General features: G+C 35.7%; 2 protein-coding genes and 1 long non-coding RNA gene across 5 annotated transcripts; 2 read left to right on the top strand and 1 right to left on the bottom strand.

Annotated features, from left to right (window-relative positions):
* Positions 1-4,233: 4,233 nt before the first annotated feature.
* Positions 4,234-5,634, bottom strand: LOC113342887 (protein FAR1-RELATED SEQUENCE 5-like). Its single transcript, XM_026587291.1, has one exon. It carries the CDS (start codon positions 5,632-5,634, stop codon positions 4,234-4,236), a length of 1,401 nt encoding a protein of 466 aa, XP_026443076.1.
* Positions 5,635-9,437: 3,803 nt separating this feature from the next.
* On the top strand, positions 9,438-13,399 carry LOC113291776. Of its 3 annotated transcripts, none has more exons than XR_003331650.1 (3): positions 9,438-9,671; positions 11,275-11,862; positions 13,000-13,399. It is a non-coding gene; the product is annotated as an uncharacterized LOC113291776 (long non-coding RNA). The 3 variants fall into 3 exon arrangements; XR_003331649.1 differs by having other exon boundaries at positions 11,275-12,895; XR_003331648.1 differs by lacking the exon at positions 13,000-13,399 and having other exon boundaries at positions 11,275-12,949.
* A 1,995-nt stretch (positions 13,400-15,394) lies between these two features.
* LOC113291770 lies at positions 15,395-16,712 on the top strand. The gene has a single exon (XM_026541267.1). The coding sequence runs from the start codon at positions 15,544-15,546 to the stop codon at positions 16,081-16,083; it is 540 nt and encodes a 179-aa protein (XP_026397052.1). The 5' UTR covers positions 15,395-15,543; the 3' UTR covers positions 16,084-16,712.
* The last annotated feature ends 1,409 nt before the right edge of the window (positions 16,713-18,121 follow it).

Here is an 18,121-nt window from a genome sequence, read left to right as displayed (position 1 = left end):
GTTTCCTCCTTGTTTTGCTCATAATGACTCCATTACACCTAATAAACTCAAAAGCAAATGTAAGATACATAATTTACAAGAAAACTTAGCAAAGAAAGCATAACTACTAGATATAAAAGTAGGTGTTTTACAACACCTATCAACTATCGTTTGGTGGTATTCTTCAATATCTGAATCTGATAGATGTGAATCCGAATCTAAGTTACTGATATGGATTGATCTTACCGATAAATGAGTTTACTATTTTAAACAGAAGAGTCTTTGTCACAAACTCAACAAATCTTTTTCTAAAAGATTATTGGAATAGTTACCAAACAGCTTTGTTCCTTTACTGTTTGGAAAACGATCAAAAGGAGTTGAGTGCTTAAGACTTTACATCTGTAAAGCAACTCAAGATAATGATTTCTTTCTTGGGATTCATGTGCGTGACCAAATGGTCATAGACACAGGGATACTGAGGAAACTAAGTAACTAGGGATAGATTATTTGGTCTCAACTATACAAAGTTGGCTTTGTACTTTGTGTAGCGGCTTAATTATGAGAGTATTCAAAACTGGACTAAGTCCCGGAGTTTTTCTGCATTTGTTGTTTCCTCGTTAACAAAATCTTGTTGTGTCATTTACTTTTATTTTCCCAATTATAATTGTTATATTATAATCAAAAGTAAATACACTTGTACATTAATCCTAATCACTTGATATTGATCCAATAGTCAGTCGGTTTTGAACTGTAACTATTATCAAGTGAATACCTAGTTGTTGTATTATCTCGAATTTATCCATAAACACTTGGTATCATACTCGTAGGTTGAAACGAAAAACGTGGTGTATTTGGGTGCCCTCATCATTTCAGTTCTTTACTTTCAATAAGATCATGAGAACCCTATATACAACTTAATAGAATGTCTGAATGATGAGTATGCGTATGCACTAATGCATGGATAGTGTGTCTAGTAGTATGCATAATGTTAAGATCAATTCCTTGTTTTCATGCAATTAAAATGCCACCAGACAGACCAACTGAATTGTTAAATATAGAAATGGCTACTATAATTCAGGTTTTTGGTTTCCGAAATAAAGAAAATATCTGGGTTTCGTTTGCTAATGCAGAACTGCAAATAGTCCCTAGTAGAAGGATTTCCAAAACCTTGACAATTCTAAGAGAGAATTTTCATGATTAAAGACAATGGACAAAAACAGACAAAAAAGAGGATAAAAAGCAAACAGACAAAAACAAGAAGCTTGATTAAGTTGTCCAGCATTACTGATGTTACGATTCAGAAACTGATTCGTAGCAGCAATGTCTCTAGTAGTTGGATCAACTTTACTCTCAAATGGCTCATCACGAGTTTCAATATCTTGGTTATCATGATTAACAAGAAGAAGAGCTGTCGAATTCTGAGTAACAACAATCCGAGGCTGACTAGAAGAAGCTTGATCAGACTCTTTTACGACGAACAAAAGTACGACTGCTAGAAGAAACACTTGTATTAACCATAGTCGAATTAGGATGAGGTAAAGCTCTGTCAACAGGCGCAATACAAGAGTTTGATTGAGAATCAGTAGCCGTAAAATAAGATAAAAACATACCATCATGTGGGCCAGACTCATAGGAAACATGTTCTCTAATATTGGATTTTCTCTGATGACCATGCTGGATATACAAATTAGCAAGCTCCTCTGGATTTCTAACAGGAAGAACGACTTGTTCAACAGTAGGACCTAAATTTCTAATGGTACTTTCCATGATGATATGTCTGGTCTTTCCGTCACCGCACAAGTCATAATCATTATCTGGAACTCGACATTCTGGACAGAGTTTGTATGACTGCTTCACAAAAAATAATCCCACCCAGCGAGACACAGCTGCAGCATTAGCAGCATAAATACCTTTCAACATAGGAGTAGAAACTCGCATTATAATCATAACTCTGAATTTTTTCGAAGTAGTAGGATGAACTCCATCCCGTTCCACTATAATAATTTCTTCAACAATATCACCAAAAAGCTTTAATTTTTTTGGATAGGTGAATTCAGGTAGGAGATTTTGTATTACAGCTAGAAAGGTGAAGTGTCAAAGTTCAGATGCTGATAAGGAAAAGAAGGGTGCCCATCTCTAAGAACGATTACGTAACCATCGGAATTCCAAGCACCTCCAAATAAAATTTCATCTTTATCCTCGGTTGTACAAAATCTAATTGAAAAGATATTAGGATCAAGAGCTCTAACCATTAGTTGCCATTTATTATCACGTTTCAATTGAGGCTAAATAAGCCTAGCATCTTTTTATGCAGTCTACCACAACATGATACCAGGAGCAAAAAGTTTACCAGCTAAACATATTTTCCAATCCTTGATGCCTTGAGATTAAGCAATGGTGGAGTGAGTAACAACCCTATCTATAGAAGGATAATTTCCTAAAGAAATATCCTCCGTATGTTGAGAGATGTTATGAATATTGTCAGACATCAGAAGAAAGTTGAAATAATGTTGCAGAAAGATGATTTTTAAGGATAAAAGAAAAACAATGGCTAGAATAGTATTTATAGTAGGAGTGGGTAAGAATTTGAAGTACAAACATCAGGTAGGTGTAAGTAAGAGGATATTATGTCTTTGATAAGCATTGAAAAGTATTGAAACTAAAGAGGGTGAGTAATACAAGATAGCAAGATTTCGCGTGATAAGGAAAATGAACTCGCACCTTGTGGTCGTTCGATGTGAATTTTCGAGATCTCAATCTTAAGATCCGGAATATAATATCTTTTTTATTATATTCTATATTTGCTTTAATAGACATACCCATATAAATGTAGTCTATTTCTTATTAAATCCCTAGTAGTATATAAGTATTTATTTTGTAGTCCCTGCTATTGAATAACGTTTTATATCAGGAGACAGACATATCAACTCTAATCCTTGTCATGTGATGCTTCCAAAAAAAAAAATTCGTATATGACAAAATTTGACATCCGTAAATGATTTTTATTTTTTTATTTTTTAATTCTATTATTTTGAAGCATGATATGACAATACATAGGTATGGGTATATAGCAGTAATGGTATTGTGGTTAAGCAAAATACGAGACACTCTAAATCTGTAGTAAATCCAAGGAATACAATTTGATTTATTTAACTGTTCTCAAGTCATAGTTGAAAAAAAAAATCAGTATCACATGAAACTCTTTAATATTTTGATTGGGCAATATCATATTTCAAAAAACACTTCACTCAAAAAACTAAAATTGATATTTCCAATCTCCACGTTGTTTCCTTAATCTTTTAAAGATCTTTTCGACAGCATTCTCTGTGACACCAAATTTATCCGCCTGCTAAAGTGAATATAAAAACAATTATTTTAGAAATGCAAAAAATAGACCACCGGCTTAAGTGATTTTACATACTATCATATGAGAAGTTTGATCTATTTAAAATTAAGATTTATACCTATTCAGAACAACAAGGATCAGTGTTTAGATCAAAGTAGCTCTTTTGTTGTCGTCGTCGTCGCTCATCATCCTGGATGCGGAAATCAATACATACATTATGCCTAATTAAGCACTATATATAATAAAAAATTATATAAATGATATGTAGGGGTATAATCACCTGACGTGGGTCACTCAAGCTCTCTTCACAATCAGTAGTATTGTCCTCATTTTCACTATCATCACTGTTGAAAATATTGCATAACTACTAAAGTATGTATTTACTAGAGAAGTAGTCGAGAAATATCAATATACATATATATATATATACATGATAGACACGTACTTATTTTCAAAATAAAATAAAAATACATACTCGATATGGTCATTCACTGGTGGAGCACCTATCTGCTGGTTAGTACGGCTTACTTTGACAGGATGAACAGCATGTCCTGCAGTTATCAAAAAAAAAAAAAGAATACTACAATTAATTAAGAAATAAAAATTTATGTTAAAATATGAGTAAAATTGGTCACACATTTTAGAGTACAATTTTTTTTAATTGATCTCGAGAGTAGAACTATTCATACTTCCTTTTCCATGTGGTGGTTTTGCTGTTTTTGCAGTTTGAGACTTTGATTTTTTGCTGGAACTAACAGTTTTACATGCACAAACAAAAGTCCAATTATTAAGTATATGCCATAAAAATGTAGGAGATAAATAAACAACAAATATAATATACCTGGTAGAATTTTTAGTTGCACCAACATTAGCTTTTCTTCTTTCGTCTTTTTTGTCGAGAAATGATTTCATCTTACCGGTTCGCCCTTTAGTGCTAACAATGGTTGGATCAAGTATGGGATTTTCCTGGGCATCGGTGTATTCTCGACACATCCAACTTTCAGGCTTGAATCATTTTGTGCTTCATCTATGGATTTATCTGGGAGATTTTTTAAAGCTTCGTCGACCTCTTTCGATGCTCTATCAAGAATTTCCTTGGTGACATTGTACATTTCAGTGGATGCTGAACCTTTAATTGCGATGTTAATGGCTTCTTGGCAAAGCTTACTGTAATGGGATGTAGCAGTATCACGCGGATTATCTACAAATTCTTCTCCTTGATCAGAAATCACGGATCCCGACTTTGCATTTACTGTCCATCTTTTTAATATGTATTGAGGCGGGATACTTTGAATGTCCACAATCGAGAAAATCTTAAATATATGCCGACACAAGTAGCCCGAGAACTCATATAGAAAACAACTACACTGTATAGTTTTGTCATTAGATTCATATATAATTGTTCGAGTCTTTTTCTCATGCCCAAATCGCCATACCTGATAAGTCGACTTTGTTCCACTTTTAGAAATTTCGTTTTGACAGTAGTGCAACCCTTGAGCTAATTGTTCTTGGAACTTGAAGAATACTTCCTTTGTGTAAATTAAGGATGCCTCTTGTTCAATATTCACAAAGAGCCTCAACAACGGTTTTCTGTGCTTAGTTTCGTAATCCTCATCGATTTCAGCTTGACGTCTAGCAGTGATAACCATTTCATATTGTATAATAAACTCACAAAGAGGCATGTCCCGTTTCATAAAATGGTCAAAATATGCATTAATACTTTCACTGCGCTGGGTTGTGTACATATCCGCACAAAATACATCACGAGTATACACTGATGCCAATTTTCCCTTTTTCTTGTACAAGTTTGATAGCCACTTGTTATCTGTTAACTTATATGTATTAAGCATCAATCGCCAACCAGACTCAAACTCTTCTACTGTTTCGTTACCATATAAACACTTATTAAAATCAGCAGTAAATGCTGGGTACTTGTTAATTGCATGAGACAAATGTTTACTCGCGAGCCTACTTATATGCCACAAGCAAAAACGATGACGCGTACCTGGAAAGATATTTCGAATAGCGCCCCCTATAGCCGATTCTTGATATGTAAGAATCACCTTTGGTTTCCTGCCATGCATTGATTTCATCCACGTTCTCATCACCCAATCAAATGATTCTTCGGATTCGGAATGAAGCAGAGTACCACCAAACAAAGTAGTTTGATAATGTTGATTCACCCCTACTATGGGAACAAATGGCATACCGTACCTATTAGTGCAGTAAGTAGGATCAAAACAGACAATATCTCTAAAGTGGTAGTAATCTACCCGTGATCTAGCGTCCGCCCAAAAAAATTTGGCCATTTTTCCTTATGAATCAACTTGAATAGAGTAAAAGAAAGATGGATTAATTGCATGTTGACGCTGAAAATAGTCGAGTACAGCTTGTGCATCTTCATTTTTTAGCTCTATTGTTCTTTTTGCATGCCATTAAATAATTTCTTGCGTCTTTTGTAGTAAACCCAACATTTTGGACTCCACCGGATGATATTGCCAAGAAGTTCATTGCAAGATTTGTCTTTATCCTTGCTCGACGAAGGTTGTCGATAATCTGTTCGTGACCTTTACTCATTTTTCTTAATGATTTCAGATGATGCCTTTTGTCTGGAGATACAAGGTGATGGTTGTGATCTTCCACAACATGGGTTACAACCCATTTATCTTCAGTTTTTTTCTTCTTATAATCATATGCGCATTGCATCCTATTCTCGTATCAGCTTGCTTTCTTTTTAGTTGTTCAACAGGCTTAGCTCTAGCATCACGCTGACCTTGACATGCACAACAAAATATACGTCCAATTACTATCTTATTTTCGTTCGTACTAGTCCGCGATAAACTTGTAGTATGCCTTCGAATACTAAATCCCACTTTTCCTGAATAACAATTATAAAAATCATATGCATCATCTTGAGATTGGAACTCCATTCCAACATATGGACGATATTCATTTAATCTATGGTCATCTAAGCTTGCAGGAGTCTTAACATGTTGCTTCATATTTTCTCTTGTTCTAAGTTGTTCTTCCATGCCGAAATCACTGTATTGATTTTCTTCTTTCATTACAAAATTTTCATCCTCACTAATTTCGTATATCCATCTCCTACATAATTTAAAAATAGAATAAAAATTGATTACTTATAATACCACAAACACACAACACAAATGATGAATCTTCATATACCTTCATTATCTAAGATTTTGAAACTGTAATACCACTGTTCTAAAATGCAATTACTTGTATGTTCCGAAACGTCACAAGAATTATGCCTTTTGTCCAAGACGTCATCAACATTAACATGAGAAGGAAACACTTCTTCCATAAAAGAATCACTTTGGTTGTCACACGACTCGCGCACCTAAAGTTCTAGGGTTTTTATATTACTTTAGCTTCTGTTTTAGTATAATAGGCAGTAAGAGAAAACCAGATTTTAAGGGTTCACAATATCAAGTAATATAATATTTAGGTCAAAGGACAAAAGGGCTATATAAGAAATAGACTAGGTTTATATGGGTGTCTAGATAAAATAAATATAGAAGAGAATATAAAAATATTATATTCCTGATTTTATGCTTAACATCTCGAGAATTCAGATCGTAGGGCCATAAGCTGCGAGTTCATTTATCTTATCACACGAAAGCTTGTGTGATAACAGAACTCAAAGCCTATTAATTGAGAGATTCGATTACATCAAAGAAGGGATCTTTTTTCAAAGAAAAATAAGGTTAACTAGAAGAAGGATAAGGAGTTAAGGATGAATAAGAATCTACTAAAAGGAAAACAAAAGCGGGAAAAGCAGAGGGGAACAAATCAGTCAGGGTACAATGAAAGAAAAACACGACGAAAAAAAACAGAAATTAAAGGTTGACTAAGTTGATTGAAGTTGACTTTTTCTCTTGACTTTTCGTCAGATAAGGATCCGGAAGAGAGAGAAGAGGCAGCTCCGGGAAAAAGTACTGCTTGATGACCCGTTTTTGTCCAGCCACACCCCACACACACCAATTAAGCGACGTTATTATTCCTAGTTTAATTGGGGGACATAACTTCTAATTGGGGGCCATGGAATTTTGTTTGCCCCCCAAAATTTTCAGGGGTGTAAATTCGCAATATGAATATACTATTTTACCCTTCACTAATTAACTACCCTAATTAAGGTCCCTAATCTATATACCCTAATTTAATCAAAGAGAAAAACAGTTTCTCTTTTCATCTTCATCTTCCTCTCCTCCCTTTCTCTTCTCCACCTCCACCATTAACGACTCCACCTCCACCGAAAAGGGAATGGCTCCAATTAGAGGGTACGTGAACTTAAACCCACCTCCTATTCGAAGTTTTGGTTGTTTTTTGATTGTGTAATCGAGATTGGTAACTGAAAAATAGAAGTTACAGAGTGAGAGTCGTTAGTATCGAAGAAATAATACCCTAACGACTCTTACATTGCATGTGTTTTTCTATGAAAAATCATTAACCTGTTAGTGTAAATATGACGACCCTTGTTCTGCTACTTCGACCTTTTGTGCCCTAGAATAGAGTCGTCGCAATATTAGGTTGAAGATGACGATTGTAGTTTGACGATCCCAAATTAGTGCGTAACGACTCTTGGTTGAACTTGAACTTCCTTCTGTTGGAGAAAACGATAGAGTCGTCAGTAGTATATAATCCCTAGACTAGAATCGTCAGTAATCTATAATCCCTAGAGTCGTCGTTTCTTTTATAGGGTCGGCAGTTACTTGTTTGACGACCCAAGTTTAATCTTTAACGATCCTTTAAGGACCAAAATCATCCTCACTGTCCAATTTTTGCAAAGAGTCGTTACCTTATAAATTACAGTCGTTAGTTTGTTAGAGCATATCCTTGACGACTCTTTAACTGATAGAGATAAAGTTGATGTCTTATAAAAAAAATTTCATGTTTGGAATGTAGTGACAAGAAAACGAAAGACAAGGTTGAAATCACGATAACTCCTCCTTCGAAACCTCTCCGCAACGATTGAGCTCCACGATTGCTACTTTATCTTGGAAGGCACTGTGTATAACTACGCCATATATGATTAAGTGTTTAAGTGCACTGTTATTATCTATTTTATTTCATTTCCTTCAATGCAATGCTATGCAAGATGTATGCCTTTTACGAATCAATGAAATGATTCTATGAAATCAAAAAATATGATATTCCAGCCCAAGAGTCGTTAGTATATATAACTATCCAACCTAACGACTACAAAAAAAATTCATAGGGTCGTCAGTAAATATAATTAAATTTATGACGACCCTTGTTGTTCTATTTACAGGAAGTTTTGGCTTTAGAGTCGGCAACATTAAAAGAAAAAAGACTAACGACTCTGCGTGACCTAGCTGAAAGAGTCGTCAATGTTCATCAAACAACGCTAACGATTTTTCATAACATGTAAAAATTGCAGGTGAAAGTCGTCAAAATAATCTCAAAAAGGCTGACGACTACAGAGAGTCGTTAGTTTATCCTACACCAGACTATAACGACCCTAACACTGGATGTTTCAATGGTGGCCATCAATCGACCACTTGGAGCACCATTCAGACAATTTGAAGAGTATAGGAAGTTTACCTGATTGTTTTGGCCTTGGGGTTCCTCATTTTGAGTGTTGGTTCCTTCATCTTGAGCAATGGGATCTTCATTCCAACCATTGTTCATGCCTTCCTCTATCAATATCTCCTCATCAAACATCCAACCCATATCATTAGTTGAGACAATCTTACTATCAACACAATCATTGTTGTTATTTGAAGCTTCACCAATCTCATTCCCTCCACTTGAATCACTCATTTGTAAAAATCCTAGGTTTTCCTCTCAAAACTGCTCCTCCTCTTCTTCTCAACACATAAAACACATTTTCCACAATTTTTTTCCTAAAATCAGATTTTAATCTAAATACACTTACCACACTAATCAAACTAATTAATTCCTAATACTAATCATATAAGGGCAGTTTTGTCATTTAGAAAATATTTTTTTAAGGGGTGGCCCAAATTAGGATTGGGTGACCTTTTTCACGTAGTGCATGACCCCCAATTAGAAGTTATGGCCCCAATTAAGCTAGGTTATTATTCTCTCTGCTTTTTTTGATCGGCTTTTTATACCTTCCCGACGATGCGAAACTCTGTTTCCTTCTTCTCTCTCTAACATTCGCCAACATTTGAAATTTTTTGTCCTCACTGAATCACTGATTATATAGCGACGAGATAATTCGGTATTATCACAATCAAAGTTAAATCTCTGCTCCTCTTCATTTGTGTGGATTCAGGTGATTTGGATTAACAACTTTGGGGTTTCTAAAGATCAAACCTTCCGATCATAACTCGAATAGGTAAGTTCGATCATTAATTTATGTTAGTATCCACCTGATTTTCATCCAGAATAGTTATTAGAAGTATTCAGTTACAGATATCTTTGAGTTGAATATATGTGTCTATTTCTCAATCTAAATTGATGATGATGAATAAGGGTTTCCCTCCTCTTATTCATTGTCCTTCTCTTATTAGTCATAGCAGGATTAGTAATTCTCATATTGATGATGAATTATTAGTTTGTAAGATATTGAGTAGACTCCCTGTTAAATCACTCATGAGGTTCAAGAGTGTATGCAAACATGTAATTTGATTCAGAAAATTGGCGCTTCATTGATTTACACTTTATGCGTGCACAATCAATTAGAGTTAGTGTTGGTGCTGCCTCCCTACTCATCAGGCCCTCGATAATGTATACGCATGGAGAACATTGTTTATTTGAGGAACTACTAACATTGGTAGGACAAGAACACCTTGGAATCAAAATCTTGGATTAGATCAGCAATCAAACAACAACAAGAAGAAGAGGGTGAGCTAATACAAGTAACAGATGAACATGGTGATCTTGTGGAATATGTATCTAAGTTGGAAATTTGGATATGATCCTACCACCAAGGAGCACAAAGTGATTTCCATTTGGGTTAGACAGTTATATAACGGGCCACATGATACAAAAGAAGTTTGGCTTTGTGAGGTTCTGACCGTAAGGTACAATTCATGGAGAACCATCGAAGCTGTCCCGCCAGTCTCCCCCGTTGCTCTTTCGACTGCCACATCAGTTTATGCCAACGGTTCAATATATTGGCTGCTTCATGGGGCGGAGGATGAGGAGTTTGAACCCAATGCTGTTGGTCCGTTGATTGTTGAATTCATTGTCGGTACTGAGAAGTTTAGAGTTATCTCCATCCCTTATGATTTTGGTAATGGTTTAATGGAAGTAGATGGCCGTCTAGTACTGTTAGCTAGAAAGATACGGCACACTGAATAGGACTTCAATAGTTGGATAAAGAACAAGAGCACTTCTATGAAGATGGGTATACTGAACAAAAACCATGAAGGAGACAAGGGAAAGACGAATATGATGGGTGCTAGTAGTGGTTCGTGTAGCAGCAGTGACTACTGCTGGATGGAAGATTCTTTCCTAATGCCACAATTTGATTGGAAACCAGAAGATCCCAATTGTGTGGTACCAATTCTAGGGACAGACCTTTTCATCATTAGATCTTCTGATGCTCGCTCCTTCTATTATTACAATTGGAGGCAAAAGAGTTATAGTGACAAGTTTGGGTTCAGTGGGTATCAAAGAGAAAGCCAGCTATGGACCATTTCGTTTCCAATGTCTTACCTTTCAAGAAAATCTTTTTCCTGTAAAATAGTTTGTGGCATATATCAGGACTTTATTTTTGTTTCTTACCATACCCAAGGACTAAAATGGACTAAGGGAGTCAGTAGGTTGAGTACAAACCTTGATGATACATAGCCCAAATTATTCTTTCAATTAGTCTTTCTTTATTAGAATTTATGATTTCTGAATGCAGTCAAGTTTATGTAAATTTTAAGTCTCATTCATACACTTTGTGTCCTGGAAAATGAATCAATTAACCATTTTTTTTGTTTTTGCAGATAACGTTTGCAGTTTCTTATTTGCAAATAGTAGCTGGGCATATACTGCAGCTTTAGTTTTCGTTTCTCTTTGGCGTTGGCAGCATGAGTCTCATTTTAGATCTGGATGATTGGGTGTCAATGGAAAGTGATGAAGATAATGAAATCATTCAAAAAAGTGATGAAGATAATAAAATCATCAAAAAGGACACAGGATGAATATGATAGACTTTCCAAAGATTCTAATTTATATGGTCATGCTTTTGAATTTGACGATGAGGGTGATCCGAAGGAAACATCAGAGGCGCCAGGAAAAAGAGCGGAAGTTGACATGGGTATCGAAGACTGAGCTTCAACAAAGAAAAGCAACGAGAAAAAGATGTCTGAAGGTGATGTAAAGCCTATGGAGGAGGACAAATTAGCAGCCAATAAAGCCATCAATGGGGATGGTTCGGAGGAGGATATGTCAACTGATATGAGGAAGAAGGCAAAGCGCAAGTCACAAGAGGATGGGGTCGAATCAGAGCAGAGCGACAGTATGAAAACTGCCATTGAAGTGAAGAAGAAAACCAAGCCTAAGTGATGCTTAAAGTAAATATATCTTTGTTGGTAAGTTAATCATCTATAGAGAGGTGTTCTAGCAAGTTGTGCCTCTGTATGTGTTTTAAGTTTTAAGCTCCCGTTAGTCAGCCTATTGTAGAATAGTACTATATGATTTGAAGTCCTGGTTTGAAGCATATATGATGCAGCTTCCATAAAATTATGGGTTTTCTAGCACCCGCTTACTGATTAATAGTACTATATGATTTGAAGTTCCTGGTTCAAGTTACAATGGGTCGACTGCCAGATCAGTTTATGCCAAGGGTTCAAGATATTGGCTGCTTCATGGGGCCGAGGATGAGGAGTTTGAACCCAATGCTGTTGGTCTGTTGATTGTTGAATTCATTGTCGGTACTGAAAAGTTTAGAGTTATCTCCGTCCCTGACTTATCATCAATGACATTCGTCCTCCTTATAATTTTGGTAATGGTTTAATGGAAGTAGATGGCCGTCTAGTTCTGTTAGCTAGAAAAATACGTCATACGATTTCAACAGTTGGATAAAAAATGAGAGCACTTCTATGAAAATGTGTAAACTGAACCGTAAGCATGATGGAGACAAGGGAAAGGCGAATATGATGGGTGCTAGTAGTGGTTCGTGTAGCAGCAGTGACTACTGCTGGATGGAAGATTCTTTCCTAATGCCACAATTTGATTGGAAACCAGAAGATCCCAATTGTGTGATACCAATTCCAGGGACAGACCTATTCATCGTAAGATCATCTGATGCTCGTTCCTTCTACTATTACAACTGGAGGCAAAAGAGTCATAGTGACAGGTTTGAGTTCAATGGATTCAACTCGTTTGTCGAAGAGAAAGCCAGCTACGGACCATTTCGTTTCCAATGTCTTGCCTTTCAAGAAAATCTTTTTCCTGTAAAATAGTTTGTGCGTATAGCAGGACTTCTTTGTTTCTTACCATACTCAAGGACTAAAATTGACTAATGGAGCCAGTAGGAGGAGTACAAACCTTGATGATACATACCTGAATTATTCTTTCAATTAGTCTTTCTTTATAAGAATTTGTGATTACTGCACGACGAATGTGAGATTTCTGAATGCAGTCAAGTTTATGTAAATATTAAGTTTCGTTCATACACTTCGTCTCCTGGAAAATGAATCAATTGACCATTTTTTTTGTTTTTGCAGGTACTATTTGCAATTTCTTATTTCCAAATAGTAGCTGGGCATCATAGGTATGGCCATATACTGCAGCTTCCGAAAATGATTGGTTTTCTAGCACCCACTTATTGATTGATAGTGTATGATTTGAATTTCCTGGTTCAAGTTCTAACGATTTCTGCCTGGGCATTCAGTCCTTCCGTCTTTAGTTCTTTTTTCTTTTGATTCAATGTACATTCAAGAATTCTAGATAGAAAACCCATAGTTTTGCCGGTCCTACGCACCAAAGTCTTTATCTGCTCTTTATGTATAAAAAGTTTGTTGTTTGTTGCCCCATCTGTAATAAGTACCTTGTCCCATCCCAACCGTATTCTTTGTACCCATTCTAATATTTCAATAGTTCCTCTTATATCTCGCAAGATTTTCCTGCTGGTTTTACTTTGAGTGTCCAATATCGCTCCGTGTCATTGTACCCCAAAACTTCGAGGGGTATCATGGACCTAACTTTCGGGTCCAGCAAAATGGTTGTATTTAATAAGAACGATTTTTCAAGGACCATAACTTTTTTGGGGGACCATGGCCTTATTAGGCCAACCTCCCTATACTTATAAGGGGTGTCCCAAAATTAGGTAAATACTCATTTATCCTTACTTTAATTTAAATTAAAACTAACTTAATAACTATATAAATCTAATCATATACATCTAATCTAAATGAATTTATTAACCAAAATCAAAATCAAATCAAAATCAAAAGAGCAATCGAAATTTTTTAGTTTTGAAAAAAAGTTTATTCTCTTCTTCTTCTCTCTTTCCTTGACGTTTCTCGTTCGATTGAAAAACCCATCAATCTTTTTAATTCGTTTTTGGATAGGAAAATTGAGTAGAAATCATCAAAATATGGTTTAAATGGATGTTAAAGTGGCATGTTCGGTTAGGAATAGTCTTAAAAAAACTAGTTTTGTAACCGAACATTCTGAAACCAAGAACACGAAGAACACTTCGGTTATCACGAATTTAATTTTTCATAACCGAACTCCGAGTTCGGTTGGTTCGCAAAAAATTATAAAACTAGTTAGTAACCGAACTCTACCCATAATACAAAAAAAAAAAAAATGTAACCGAACTGTGTTATTTTTCCTACTATGTTGAGTTATGATATAACTGAACTTTACCTACCTTGTTCGGTTGGTTCGCAAAAATTTCTAAAACTATTTAGTAACCGAACTCTACTTATATTCCAAAAAGAAATTTTTTTTCCAATGTAACCGAACTGTGTCATTTTGCCTACTATGTTGAGTTTCAATTTAACCGAACTTGTTCCACTATGTTCGGTTTGTTCGCAAAAAATCTTGACAAACCGAACTCTTCACTAATTGCATACATGTGGAGTTCGGTTAGATATGTTGTTGGGTTAAAGTTTGCGAACCAACCGAACATTACTCTGTAAGTCCTATAAACAAAGTTCGGTAACCTGCGTGTATGGAAAAGGTAACCGAACAACTAAAAACCTCCATTAAAGAACGAGTTCGGTAACCTGCGTATATGGAAAAGGTAACCGAACTACACTTTCAGATGAGTTCGGTAACCTGTTCTTCACATAAGGTAACCGAACAAGCCCAAATCTACCCTAAAAATTTACAGTTTTTTGAAAATTTGGAGCAATTCAACCAACATTATCTAAGTTTGAAACATACCTGGGTACCCAAATACTCTTCCTTCGATTGTGGTTGGTAAAATCCTTTCTTTTTCATGTTTTCCTTCTTCATCTTCTCCAACTTTACTCTCTCAATAATTCTGCTTAATTATTTTACTAATCACTATGCTAACTATTATTAACACGACCTAACACTAACTAATCATTACCAAAAAATTAATCAAGAGGGTAATTTAAGTATTAATATAAATATCTAGATAAAGGGTGATTTAGATTTACTTCTAATGTGTTTACCCAAAATAAAACCATGGTCCTCCAAAATAACCATGGTCCAAAAAAAAAAACCGTTCTTTAATAATGCTCTCCATGATCAACCATATCTACATTGACATGTCTATTTGGGTTTCAGTCTCATATCTCCGATTCTTAACTTAAGAACCAATATGCTTTTGCCACTTAATTAAATGCACATACTCCACTTAATAATTCAGCTCCATCTAAACTCCCCTGAAACAAACTCAATAAACAGAAGTCTTTGCAACAGTCCCTGGAACAGAAAATAGGCCACCCCACACCCACCCCAAAGAAGATCAGGTCTGATCCGCCCTGAGAAAGTCCAAATCTCAAAATCCCTTCATTCTAGAGATGGGTTGTCATCTACCAACAATGTACACGTGATATTAAATTTGTCAACACTTATCTCAATGTACTACAGTACTGCCTGCCTCTGCCATCATTACATTAATCCCACAACACACTCCCCCATCTCTCACTCCCCTTTATATTGACCTTACCTCCATTACTCCTCCTCATTTCAGTTTCTAGATTTCTTCATTGTCTGAAAAGTAAATACTAAATCAGTTTTGTTAATTTCTCTCTTTATTAAGAAAGAAAACCCAAACAAGGAAGAACATCATGGAAGGAGTTACAATGGGTATGAGCAAAGGGATTAAAGGGTATTGGAGAAAATCAAGAAAAGGGTATGAAAGACTAGATGGATCAGGTCTGAAATCAAAGAAACGCCTTGAATTGGTCACTCTAGGATCATCATCATCAACAACAACAACACCAACATCAGACCAACAACCTCAGAATGGGAACAAGAGAAGAAGAAGATTTTGGGGCATTAAGATTACACCCAAGCTGAAAATATTCTTAAAGAGAAATTCACCAAAGAAGATACTGAAAAAACTGAGAGATGCATATGTGAATATGATGTTGGGTTTTGCAAATTCCAGTGTGTTTAGTTCTGGGTTTTCTTATGTGGGTAATGGTGGGTATGGTGATTCGGGTTTTATGAAACCTGTTAGGAAAGAGTACGATGAGAAAGCTATTGTTGAGTTCTATAAATCTTTGATGGCTCAAGGCCAATTGATGCCTCGTGATGCAGCTAAAATTGTTGCTAATGGTGGTGGTGCTGGTGGTGGCGGTGGTTTGGTTCTCTGTAAGAATTAATAAATTTCTTAGTTTTGATTTTGGTTTTTGAAGCAACTTATTGATAAAGAGAATCACTACCTACCTAAGATGTTGTAAAGCAAAAGCCAAAAAAAGGAAAGAGCACTTAGTTTGGTGCTCAAGTGCTCTGATAATTATAAGTGGGAATAATGAGTGTAATCCTATTGGCTACTGCTAACTATGAAATGACTAGTTTTTCTAGGCCATCTCTGCACCATTTCAACACTGGGGCCTGGACATTCAACAGTTTTTACCGGATTTTGCAAGTTTGCAAATTCCTTTGGACAAAACAAGAAGATTGCCAAAAATGGAGTCTTTGAATTTTTCCATTACTGTCGAAAAGAATTTACTGAAAGACTGAACTTTTCATTTTTTTCTTTTCATTTTTTCGCTTTCACTTTTGAATGGCACTAAATTGCGTAACCATTTGGACTTTGGGGGATAAGATCATCATCCCATTTCTTTAAATGATTCGATTGTACGAAAATGATTTGTTTCCTAAGCAATCAGAAGTCTCTCGTGAATGTTTTAAGTTGGTATCTCATCTGTAATAACGTTAAGTTGTCTGTTTCATTCAAAGTCAGCAAGTACTGCACATGTAATGTAGGTGAAGTTATAGTATAATAATATTGATTCAAGCTGGAAAATAAAAATATGTGTCAACTTCTCAAGACCTTAGCCAGTTAATCAAAACGTAATCGGGTACGTATTTGTCTATCTATTGCTTAGCATGCAAAGGACAGGAGTATTACTTTTTTCATGTCGACTAGTAGAGGAGGACGGCTATGGATGGTTACTGCTTAACCGCTAGAATTTATGATATTAGACTCAAAAAGTTTCGTCCTTCAATCCGAAGTTCAACACCTAGCTATTGTAGCATTTCTAGTGGAGGCAATTTCCTAAGTTTGAACCGACTGAACTAAGACCTGTTTTCTCACCTAAATTGCATTACAACTTACAAATCAACATATAAGGGCTTTATCCAATGGCTCTTCATGTTAATGTCATAAAGGAAAAGGAAACAGGAAGTTATTTTTTTTCTTGCTAAAACAAAGAATGTTATCAAAGAGAAAGGATTACATGGTTTGGCAGTGCGAACGAGGTGACATTCATCTACCTCCAATCATCTTACGCAAACACTACTATTCCCAATCCATTTACGCAGAGAAATAGATCGTATCACCAAACAAAAACTAATTGGGACATAACTCTTCCGTTTAAAAACAGTATCTTTTTGCATGGGATAAATAAACTAACCTAAAGTCTGATTGAGGGTTAGACATAAGGAAAAGCAATAAACACAATTAAGTGTTGCTTATGAAAAGAATTTGATGTATGCATGATCACCCCGACTCCATCTGGGGTAGCCTCTACAACAAGAAATATTTCAAGCAACAACATATCTTCTGAGGCATCTCTCTCATACCTTCCTCTTCTAGCCCTAAATGGAAGCAAGTGGCTTCACTCATATCTTCCCTCCATTAACACACCTTACATCGCATCGGAAACGGTTTATCAACCCCTATCCAGCCCAACCGGATACCACAATTTGAAAATATAATGCAATCCTATCCAAACAATCGTTGACCTAATCAACCCAATTTCTGATAGCTGGAGGAAAGATAAGCTAAATAACCTCCTTCCCCAAGCAACCCAATGAATCATAAATATCCACCAACCATTGCACAGTCCCTCAGACAAGATCATCTGGCGGCACTCTAACTTCATTTGGTTACAAATATCTCACCTAGGATAACAACCAACCATATTTAAACCTCCTCCCAGTGATGCGTTTCGTGGGTGCAAATAATTACTGGTCTTAACTCTGCTCAATTAATAAGTACTCCCTCTGTTTAAAAAAGACAATCCGCTTTGACTTTGTCAAAATATTAAGGAGACCATAATACTTTACTTGACTACCCTCAATTATTTACCTACTTTATGTTAATAAAAATGCAAGTATTAAAAACTGCATAAAATTGTTAAGAGGATTGTAAACAGGAAATAAAAAAGAAAAATTAAAAGATATCGAATTTAT

Source organism: Papaver somniferum, chromosome 1, assembly GCF_003573695.1.
Source record: "Papaver somniferum cultivar HN1 chromosome 1, ASM357369v1, whole genome shotgun sequence".
NCBI classification, from domain to species: domain Eukaryota; kingdom Viridiplantae; phylum Streptophyta; class Magnoliopsida; order Ranunculales; family Papaveraceae; genus Papaver; species Papaver somniferum.
The sequence above is the reverse complement of the archived record's forward strand: the minus strand, read 5'-3'. Positions and strand labels throughout refer to the sequence as shown.